The sequence below is a fragment of the Octopus bimaculoides genome, chromosome 17 (genome assembly GCF_001194135.2).
Source record: "Octopus bimaculoides isolate UCB-OBI-ISO-001 chromosome 17, ASM119413v2, whole genome shotgun sequence".
Classification (NCBI taxonomy): Eukaryota; Metazoa; Mollusca; class Cephalopoda; order Octopoda; family Octopodidae; genus Octopus; species Octopus bimaculoides.
This window is the reverse complement of record NC_068997.1, coordinates 5,459,939-5,471,763: the sequence shown is the minus strand read 5'-3', so window position 1 is coordinate 5,471,763 and position 11,825 is coordinate 5,459,939. Positions and strand designations below refer to the sequence as shown.

The 11,825-nt window shown below is 33.5% G+C and overlaps 2 protein-coding genes across 6 annotated transcripts in view; one reads left to right on the top strand and one right to left on the bottom strand.

Annotated features, from left to right (window-relative positions):
• The window catches only part of LOC106868962 (ADP-ribosylation factor-like protein 16), a 27,192-nt gene extending 17,444 nt beyond the window's left edge, over window positions 1–9,748 (bottom strand). The window contains exons 1-5 of the mRNA XM_014914434.2: window positions 9,441–9,748; window positions 7,345–7,403; window positions 6,089–6,208; window positions 3,710–3,825; window positions 2,150–2,872 (exon numbers count right to left, since the gene is read on the bottom strand). Of these exons, the coding sequence (XP_014769920.1) occupies window positions 2,704–2,872; window positions 3,710–3,825; window positions 6,089–6,208; window positions 7,345–7,403; window positions 9,441–9,501 (525 nt within the window). The 5' untranslated portion in view covers window positions 9,502–9,748 and the 3' untranslated portion in view covers window positions 2,150–2,703. The remainder of the gene's footprint in view (window positions 1–2,149; window positions 2,873–3,709; window positions 3,826–6,088; window positions 6,209–7,344; window positions 7,404–9,440) is intronic.
• Window positions 9,749–9,977: 229 nt separating this feature from the next.
• LOC106883725 (hepatocyte growth factor-regulated tyrosine kinase substrate) overlaps window positions 9,978–11,825 on the top strand; it is an 86,976-nt gene continuing 85,128 nt past the window's right edge. For 2 of the 5 annotated variants that reach the window (XM_052974054.1, XM_052974052.1), the window contains exon 1: window positions 9,984–10,280. In XM_052974054.1, the coding sequence (XP_052830014.1) occupies window positions 10,244–10,280 (37 nt within the window). In that variant the 5' untranslated portion in view covers window positions 9,984–10,243. Of the gene's footprint in view, window positions 10,281–11,825 lie in introns of all 5 variants that reach the window. The other 3 variants (XM_052974051.1, XM_052974050.1, XM_052974053.1) reach the window with 3 other exon arrangements.

Below are 11,825 nucleotides of genomic sequence, written 5' to 3'. Positions count from 1 at the left end.
AGAGAGAGAGAGAGAGAGAGAGAGAGAGAGAGAGTATATGGAAGAAAGATAGATACATACACAGAAATAGAAAACAGCTGTTTCTTTCTTTTATATATATAAATATAAAAAGAAAGAATTTTAAATTTAAAAAAAGGAAAAAAAAAAAAGTAAATGCATTTTACAATCTCCATCATCAACAAAATCATTACATCATATTCACACACATTAAGTGATATAGACTTTACAAATAACCATGCAGAATAACATACATTATATATATATATATATATGTAGTTTGGAATCAGTAGTTCTTTGACTGCTATTTCTAAATTTTCAGTATGTTGGAGAAGCAACTCAAGCTAATCCCTGTATATTTATGATTATAAATGGTTTTACCGATAATGGTTTTTTCATACTGAACTACTTGGCAAAATTGTTAATTATTAATTTTATTACTAATTGACGATTCCCTGCCCTATATCTGTATATTTTATATATATATATATATATATTGATACACACATGTTTATGACACATTTATGTGTATGTGTTTATATGCATATGGGATATGCTCAGTAATGGAGCAGAAAAGACCCTAACTCAAAAGAGGACTCAATATAAAAGTTGGGTAGAGTGGATATGTTTATTAATAACCAAAGGTTCTTCCCTCACAGTACGCTCATAAGGCTGGTTTCCTGGATTCTATGGCCTGCATACATATTTCCCACCTGGATGGGATGTTGGTCCATTACAGGATTACTCATTTTTGCCAGCTGAGAGGACTGGAATAATGTGAAATGAACTGTTTTGCTTAAGAACACAACACATCACCTTGTCCAGGTATCAAACCACAATCTTACCATCATGAGTGCAACACTCTAACCACTAAGCTATGCACCTCATGGAGAAATAATGCCTTATTTATTCCACTGGACCCCCGAAAGACTGTATGAAAATGTCTTCTTGTTATATATTCTTAAGAACAAAATATAACAAAATGTTGAAGGTCATTATGAAATTGTGGTTTCCAGGAATTGGTGATGTGGTGATAGTATGCTTTATTTACTTGGCTAATATAACAAAATAAACAGAAATGAGAAGGAATCAGCTGGATTTTGATTTCCCTAATCATGGAAGCATGTGGTCTTGGGTTCACTCCCACTTCACAGCAACTTGAGCAAGTGTTTTCTACAATAGCCACAAGTTGACAAAAACCTTGTCAGTGGATTTGATTGATGGAAACGGAAGGAAGCCCTTCATATGTATGTATGTATGTGTGTGGAGGTGCAATGGTCCAGTAGTTAGGGCAGCGGACTCGTGGCTGTAGGATCGCTGTTTCAATTCCCAGACTGGGTGTTGCGAGTGTTTATTGAGCGAAAACCCCTAAAGCTCCACGAGGCTCTAGTGGGGAGTGGGGTGGGTGTCGAACCCTGCTGTACTCTTCCACCACAACTTTCTTCCTGTTTCTGTTGTGCCTGTAATTCAAAGGGTCAGCCTTGTCACACTGTGTCACACTGAATTTCCCTGAGAACTACATTAATTTCACAAGCAGGCTGTTCCATTTGATTGGATCAACTGGAACCCTTGTCATCGTAACCGATGGAGCGCCACAACGATGTATGTGTGTGTGCATGTGTGTGTGTGTGTGTGTGTGTGTGTGTGTGTGTGTGTGTGTGTGTGTGTGTGTGTGTGTGTGTGTGTGTGTGTGTACCCTTACCTAGACACCATGCAGTGGTTGTAAATGAACATCATTGTCATGCAAGTGAGGTTGTTCATTTCCAGTCTTCTGTGAAAACATATCTAGGTATGGGAAAATAACCTGGCTTGGAAACAGGTGAGAGTTGGTGACAAGAAGGGCATCTGAATGTAGAAAACTACCACAATAAATTCCATCTGATCAATACAGATCATGATGATATATATTGATGTTTATATGTACATGTTTATATATATATATACACACACACAATGAGGTGGGGTGGGAAACCAAAGTCCAGTCAATCCCTTTTCTCCACTGTCTTGTTTTTTTATGGCACTCACATGCACACACATGCAAATAGATTAATATTAAAAGCTATGTTTTAAATTATGCACATTTAAAGTTTGTAAACAACAATCTGAGAGCAAAAGTAACAATAAATCCACAGCATGAAATTGAACCACATACCTTTTGCTTGCCAGACAAACATGTTACCCTTGACATTACAAAGGGCCCACAGATTTCCTCCTCATATCTGATACAAATGTCAAAAGTAATAATTCTCACACATTTTTTATCCATTCACCTTTTATAAATTCATAATATCAAAAAATACACTTTTTTAATACTTTTTCTTTCCTTTTAATGGCCTAGTGAAAGAAGAACAGTCAGCACCCATGACCTCCAAGACCGCTGGGAGTGACGGAACACTGATGCTAACCATACTTCTTGATCCTTTTAGGTAGACCCATTGGAAGCCAATGCCTTCAGATGGGAGCCTTCCACAAAATAGAGCAGCTTTTGGTGGCACCATTATTCTTTACTTAGGGACCTTTATGTGAAGAGAGAATACATATTTCTCATAAAATGAAAAAAAAATTTGGTGTGGCATATTTAGTTATTCATTATTATTTTTTCTCTTTAGCAGGGTTGGACAAATGCAACAATGAACTCATGGACAAATAAATATTACAAGAGTTGAAACTGTAGATAGAAGAACATGCAATAAGAAGGGGCGTGTTTCATCTGGGCTTGTAATTAGCCTGAAGCCAACGAAGAATCTCTTCCAATCCTTTACCATTCCAGGCACTTATTTCGTGGACTGTAATATTTTGGGTGGAATACTGAATTATTTCTTCCAAGCGAAGGTAGTTTTCAAATTCTGGCCTTGACATTATAGTAGCCATGTCTCTATAAAAAAGAGAAGTAAAGGTATATAGTATCAATGTGATATGGGTTCTGTAATCTGTTGGATTGTAAGAATAAGAACTTGGAGACTTTACCTTCCTATAGCGTATGGAGGAGAGACAGTTATACTCTACAACTATTCAAACAATAGCTATGTAATACTAATATGTGTGTGTGTATGTGAGGCAGTGAGCTGGCATAATTGTTAGTATGCCAGGCAAAATGCTTAGCAGCATTTTGTGCATCTTTACATTCTGAGTTTAAATTCAGCCAAGGTCAACTTTGCCTTTCGTCCTTTTGGGGTTGATAAAATAAGTACCAGTTGAGCACTGTGGTCAATGTAATCAAATTACCCACTGCTCCAAAATTGCTGGCGTTCTGCCAAAATTTGAAAGCAATATTTGCGTGTATGTGTGAATATATAAATATAGACAAGCTATGGATACATAAGAAATGCAGTGGTATAATAGGAAGGTTAATAGAGAAAGTAGTTGTAGTTTTTATGTATGGCTGATGTGCAGGTACAATAAACACTAAGAAGGTACAGAAAAAAGATTTCCTCAAATGTGCAGGGGGCATCCTTAGATGTAGTAGATAGCTTTTGTTATACAGTTGACCAAGTCAGCAGAGGAGAAGGATGCTCTGAGAGCGTAGTTGCTATGGGTTGGTTGAATATATATTGAGGCATTATTTTTACAGCCAGATGCCCTTCCTTTCACTAGCCCTTACCTACTTGTCAAGTAATGGATTTCTTATGCCACACATCTTTGGAGACACAAAAGGAAAATAAGAACCCAGAGACAGATACATTACAAACAGGTATAAACCAGTAATACTTACATTTTGTTCAGAAGAAGAAGGACAGGTGTATTGGTCAGTTGTTTGTCTTGTAAAATGGTCAGCAACTGTATACATGCAGCTGAGATTTGCTGTCTGTTGTTTAAATCTATCATATACTGAAACACAAAAAATACCTCAATTAGCTCTTATCCTTCATCTATTGTCTGTCTTGCATGGAGCACAGAGTTAATCCTTACTTCAAGGAAACAGTAAGGCTCAGAAATCCCTACAAACTTCAACTATATTTCAGTCAGTCTACATGAAAAGCTTCTATGTGGTCATTTGATGAGGCAGAAATAACAGCCAAGCAAAATCTGTCTCAAATTATACCGTCCAGTTTTAGTTTAAAAAAATTACTCATAGGACAATGTGGTCCTAGAGACAAAGAAAAAGGAAAAAACATGGGATGGTCATAGATGGAATGACATTGATTGTAGGCATACTTCATCAGGACTGACCTGCGGTTCAACAACTACAAGTTAACTGTTATTACAAGGTCAATTATTAATACAACTATTATCCAGTAAACTTTTGACAAATAGTAAAATGGGGTTTCGCATATTTAATATAAGTGAGTCATTTAAAATGTTCAATTAATTAAAATTACAATTAGAGTGATAAGAAAAATATATTTGGCTTAATGACTCAATCAGGTCAAGCAATTCAAGGGAAGCAACTCTTGAAGAAATATTACTTGCAGTGGGCAGTAAATCTGGGCTTTGATAAGTATGGGGAGACAAATCTGTATATTTCAGTGTTATTAAAGCTCCTCAGCAAATAAGTTGGATAACACCAGTTTACTTTCTTTATTGTTTGTTTGTTGTTTTTGTGGAAAATATGTTCTCAGGGAATTATGCCAGTCACCTCGCCATTTTTCTTTGACATATAAAGAAAGTCTTGAAGAGACTAGATGAGAGAATTTCATTGTCAGAAATGTGTGAAAATAGATGCAAAAGGAACAACTTTTGGTCACACAACAGAACTAACAAAAAAAATCAATAAAAAATTTCAAATCTGGGTTTGAACTCAGAACATACAGAGCTGGAAGAAATGTTGCAAAATATTCCTCAATGAATATCCATTGGCTGATGACTCCCTCTTCCACGAACCAATGCGCGTACTCTTAATGCTTTTCCAGAGTTGTTGGGCCATTTCTTGCATCTGGGACGTTAACATGGTGGGTGCCTCCTCTGGGCAACTTGTGGCACCTCATAAACTATAGGTAGGTTGCTACTATGGATCAGGCAGTACTCCTTTTAATGCCAGATGAGTCTGCCAGTAGCAGATTTGATGCCCCTCGAAGGCGTCAACTAGCCTTGCCCTATCTTCATCCAATATATGCATGTACCTTACGTGTGGCTTGATTACAAGTTGGTATAAAAGAAAGGGATATAAAATGCAACTGATACCAACCAGTTATGAATGTTGCAATGAAAAAACACTTCTTTGTGGACAGAAGAATCATGTAACTTATTTCTTCTTTGTAGCTATAACAACATAACAAAATTTGCATGACAAAACATGTCATTTAAATTTGTTATTTTTAATATTCTCTTCTTACAACACGAGTAAAAATACACCTGTAAAATTAGTGCTGAATTGAATAAACTTAGCTTGAACTCAAATGCTCATGTGTGAATTTGAATGCTTGAAAAGATGCTTCCTGGCATTCTGACTAATTTGAATGCTCTCGATAGGTATTTTAATTTGAACGATGTAAATGCTAAATTCTTTGACCGAAGTGCAAAACTAAATGATTGAAAAACAAATTTGAATGACTAACTTCATGGCACTAATTTTTTTTTGCGACTTTGAATGACCCGATTATCAAATTGAATGACAATCATATGAAAATGACTGCAGAAACCTATAATAACACTGTGACAAAATTTTTTTCTTTTCTTTGGTCAACTTTATTTCCTGTTTGCTTCTATCTAGAAATCAAAGGAAAGTACTTCTATTTCCTTGGAACTTTGCTTTTGTGATCTAGACATCAATGTCTTGAAATTGTCCTATTTTCCATTACATTTCAGACAGATTCAGCACTGAGTTGCTGAAGAAGAAATATCATTATAGCCAATATTCTGCTCAGTACCATAGATTTGCTTGTCAGTTGCTTGACCATAACCACCTGAGTATGTCCCTTAGTGGCTGATAATATGTGCATCTCTAATCATGAGCAGGAGTAGTTGGGGAGCATCATAGCCATGTGTCGAGAGGGATTCTTTGGGGCTTGAATAAATGTAAAGAAGTTTGATGGAAATATTAGCCATTTTGCACACTTTCTAGTGGTAAGCAAATAGGAAATAACAGTTACTACCCAAGGATAAAAATTGTGTTACACAGTATAAAAATAATAGTAATGATAGTTTTACATACCATAAGATATTCTGTGTCTCTGAAATAACTGTGCCAAATTGGTCCCATGCAACCTCCAAGTTCTCGTATAACAATGTCTATTTTTTTGCTTAATAATACACTGACCATATTTGTACCCACCTAGGAAAGAATAAATTTTATATATATATATATATATATATATATATATATATATATATATATATATATATATATATATATATATATATATACTATAGACATCACACAATTTAAAGATTGTTGTACAAACAATGATAATTAAATCTGTTAGTTTTATCACTTATGATTCAATCTATATACAAATAGAAAAAGAAATCTTTTGATGTAAGTTTAAACACAGACATTTTAAATTAGCCTTATGCAATCATAGGTGGTATCAACAGAGCTGCAAAAATAAACATCACTTAATTTAAGAGCATCTAAACCTAAAGCATAAACTTTTCTATCAATAAAATATAATGTGTGCACCATTTAGTAATTTGTTGTACTTTTGTTTTTCCTTGCTATCGTGGCTTAGATGAATACATATTAATGAGTCATTGTTTTGCAGCTGGATGCACTTCCTATTGCTAACCCTTATCTGTTTTTCAAGTAAGATATCCTCTTGTCTACAAGAAAGTAGAGCTAGTGGATGATTTTGTTCACAGGGAATGACAACAAGCACCAGTCTTTAGCTCAACACTTTCACATGAAGATGTAAACATTCACACACACACACATAGTATTCTTGAGTGTGACAAGTTCAGAGGAACATAGTCAAACCACTTAGAATAAAGAACTCACAATCAGAAGTTTGGTTGTTGACTTGCTTACACTAATGTAGCTTGAGGGAGGGGGCCACAGGTGGCACTTTTAAAGGGGATGCACTTTTGGGTCTGCTGTAGGCAATATGTGTTTTTTGTGGGGTCCAGGGGCAGCAAACAGAATGGCTGCCCCAAGCGGTACACAATCTAGTTACGCTAGTGGCTTGCTTAATCTATAACAGTAAGTTTAGCAAAATATATTCTGCTTCATATGTGGGCTTATCAGGTTGGGATGTGTATTACACATATACATGAAACCATGATTGGGGAGTTTTCCATTCAAGACCTCTCTATCTTTTATTTAGAGAGTATTTTTTAGATTACATTATCCAATGTGTCAATCCATTTTCTCAAAGATCAAACTGAAAAATATAGAAACAATAAATAATGAAACACAAATAAATATTAAATAAAAAAAATTATTTATATAAAATTAATGAAATGTTTTCTTACTGTTGGAATAGTTGCTGGAATTTCATGGAGGTTTTCAAAAGTACCTTTACTTGTACAATCAAAATTTATTAAGGAATTAACAAACATATTTGTAAGCACATAAAATGTACACATAAATATTGTATTAAAATAAGCCACAACTAAAAAAAATTTCATTAAAAGACATCTAGTTCTCTATATTTTATGAGGAAATCCATTGAGTAGTGATGTATAAGGACATCTGATAGTTGAGTTAGCAAAAAGAATTTAAATTCTGGGGTTGTCTCCCCTACCTTGTCATATACCTTTTAGTTAATGATTATTTTTTTTGTTTCACAATTAATGTAAATTTGAATTATTCAGATTTTTCACCTCACTACATGAAGGATGTTAGAAGTATTTGTTTTTCAGACAGAAAGTGAGCGTAGGCATCCTTCTCCCCCATCCCAATAATTAATTAATTTCAGTAAATATATCGATTAGATTTAGGCGAGTTCAAGTGGCATTTCTAACAACAGGCCATCCGATCATCCTGTTAAGAGGGCCTGTCCACATTAGCTGTTTCCTTTTCTATTTTTTCTTTTCTTTTTCTCTTGTAATTACTTTGATATTAATTTCCCGGTTGATGAAACAGTGTCCAGAGCTTTTACAGTCCAGTGTCCCCCCTTTTCACACTAGAACATATATAGAGAACAGAGATTTAGCGTGAATTGTTGCCGGTTGTTTTGGTGGTTGCGTTATTGTTTAACCCCTGGCCAGCATCCATCAAGTAAGCGGATAATTAAAAACGTTCCTGCTGGGACCACTATATCTTTTATTTATTTTCAGACATTGTAAAATTTAGGACTACATTATCCAGTGTTTCTTTCTGTTGCTTATAAGTACTGGAGATTTGACTGTTATTTCTGGTTAATCGAGTTGCCGCGTAGTCTGCCCTCATCTCGTTTTTTTTTTTTTTTTTCAGGTAGACGACTTTTATTTGAGGAAAAATAGGCTGTTATTTCTAGGTAGGTCAAAGCACATTTGTTAGGTTTACAATTTAGTTGTGCTGTACACCAAATATTAGAAAATAACTGACAAGAAGAAAGAAATGAGAAAATAAGAAAGAGAGAAACAAGAAGTATTTTATTAATAGGATGATGAAAGTGTTAAAACAATAATAACGTTAACAAAAACTATCATTAGTCACCAATAATTCTCGTGATTTATATCATTATACTGTCGTTTGATGGGACAGAAACAACAGCCAAATGTCCCCAAACTGCGTCCTACCATCTCCAATGAAAGATGGAAAAAAAAAAAAAAAAAGATGCAACGGAAAATATTATCCCTGGTATAATAAGTCAGGATGCTCATAAATACAATGTTTGTGGTCTTACTTTAACTGAGAGTTGACCCAGAGTTAAACAACCAGAAAATGACCCGGAGACGAATATAAGCTTATAATGACCCAAACAATAATAAATCCGATCCATTTGAATGGCAATTATTAAAGATTGCACAAAGATTGAAAGTGCATTTTTTGGAGAAAACATCTGCTTAAACAGACAGAAAACCTGCCTCCAGGGACGTGTAATAAAAGCTGTGTATTATATATTATCAGAGTAATTGCTGTTGAGATCCTTAACTGTGGGTTATTTTTTATTGTATTGCAAGTAAGTCAGTGGTTGAAAGAACGGTGGGGGGGGGGACGAATAAAAGTACGAACCTTTGAAAAAAACAGGTGATTGAGGAGGGAAGACCATTTCGAAAAATCGCACACAGTTTATACACACACATACATTCATAAACACGCATATCTATCTATCTATCTATATATATGTACATGTACACACACGCATGCATATATATGTACACACACATATGCATGCACATACATACTTGCATTTTTAAGTGTTAATAACTACACACATGTAGTTATTAACACGTACAATTAGCCATACACTCACAGACCAAAACACAGTCACACTCACATAGTTACGGGTAACACACCCACAAAATTATCACACTACACTCACACTGACATATATTAAGAAATATAGAATTAATAACACACACACACACACACAGATAGCGACACCACACAGTTAGCAACAGTAGACTATTTCAAAGGATACTTTGCATCCTCTTCATGAGTAAAGTTTTACCAACTCCGGGTGGTCCAATTAATAAACACATGTTGATCAATGTTAATCAGGCGACAGCGTAAAGAAATGTAATGAAATGGATTCATGAAGAGATATTTGTTCGTTTGAATTTTTTTTTCCTTCTATCTCTCCCCGAAAAGCAGACCGCTTTTATTTCATCATTCTTTGAGGACGGCAGCGACAACACCACCAACGACAATAACAACGGTGACGATACCAACAATTGTTTTTCTTCCCCTTCCCTTCACAGACTCACCCTCCTACTTCTTTAACACTCACTTCTCTTTCTACTCCTCTAGTCACATTACTTATCTATGTCCCTTACGATATGGACAAAAACAAAAATAAATAACTAAAGCATGAAACAAATATATTCAAATACTGTGTTTATACCATATATACATACATAGATATACATGAATAATTTATTGAACATATTTCTCCTCAAATTTTATTCAATATATATCATTTCATTAGCTGATAAATATCTCGGTTAATACGACAGTATTATTTCTCTCTCCCTCCACCACCCATCAGAATCTCATTACTGCTGTTTTCTAATGACGTAAGAAACACGCCATCTTGACTCAGTGGCGAAGCCAACATTTGTAGCAGATGATTTCCACTTAGTCATCTACCTTTCCTTCTTCTATAAACATTACACACATTCACGCTTTGCTGCCGTTTTAAACTAAATTCAAAACTGAACGACCATCACACATACACACAGCTCGTTCCTCGTTTTTGGATTCTAACATTTCTTCGCTGACAATATGTTCGGCCGGAACTCCCAATACGATAAAGCTCTTGGTAAGAACATTCAAAATAATTTATTAGTATTATAATTATTAGCATTGTTATTTACTCTTGTTAGATTTATTTATTTTAGTATTATTTTCTAAATTTTTAGTTTTGGAGAGCAAGTATTGATTTTACAAACCTTTGTTTATTTTATCTACATTTGTTTCCTATTCCATCTGTATGTGTACATAAATGCATGTATGTGTGTATGTATATTTGTCCATGCATGTGTGTGTATATATGTGCATGTATGTATAACAGTCTGCATGTATATATATGTATATATGTCAAAATCTGTATGCATGTTTATATATGAATATATATATATATATATATATATATATATATATATATATATATATATATATATATATATATATATATATATATATATATATATATTCATATATAAACATGCATATATATATATATTCATATATAAACATGCATATATATATATATATATATTCATATATAAACATGCATATATATATATATATATATTCATATATAAACATTCATATATAAACATGCATATATATATATATATATTCATATATAAACATGCATATATATATATTCATATATAAACATGCATATATATATATATATATTCATATATAGACATGCATATATATATATATATTCATATAAACATGAATATATATATATATATATATATATATATATATATATATATATATATATATATATATATATATATGTCCGTGTGTGTGTCTGTGTATGCTTGTATATGTGCATGTGTTTATATGTATGTCTACATATTCATGCATGTATATCGTGTATATGTCTGTATACTCATATACATGTATATGTCTGTACGTTGTGTTTATATGTATGTGGATTATGTAGTGTCAACCGTACAACACAAACACACAAATGTAGAACTATGTATGTATAGGTAGGTAGCTTTTATCCACTTAGGCCAGAAGATTACTGAATTGTTTACAAAAGTCGTTCATAATTTGATGGAAATAAGTGCGCGAGCCTCTAATATTTTTATTTTTGTCGATTAAGTTACTTTCCACTAAATACATTGTGTTCCTACAAGCGAAACTCAGCAACGAGAGACTGACTCGATCACAATATATATATATATATATATATATATGTATATATATGTGTGTGTATGTATATGTGTGTATATATATATATGTGTGTGTATATATATATATATATATATATACATACACACACACATATATATATTGTGATCGAGTCAGTCTCTCGTTGTTGAGTTTCGCTTGTATATATATATATATGTGTATGTGTGTGTGTGTGTATATATGTGTGTGTGTGTATATATGTGTGTGTGTGTGTATATATGTGTATGTGTGTATGTGTGTGTATATATGTGTATGTGTGTGTATATATGTGTATGTGTGTGTGTATATATGTGTATGTGTGTGTATATATGTGTATGTGTGTGTGTATATATGTATATGTGTGTGTGTGTATATATGTATGTGTGTGTGTGTATATATGTATATGTGTGTGTGTATATATGTGTATGTGTGTGTGTATATATGTGTA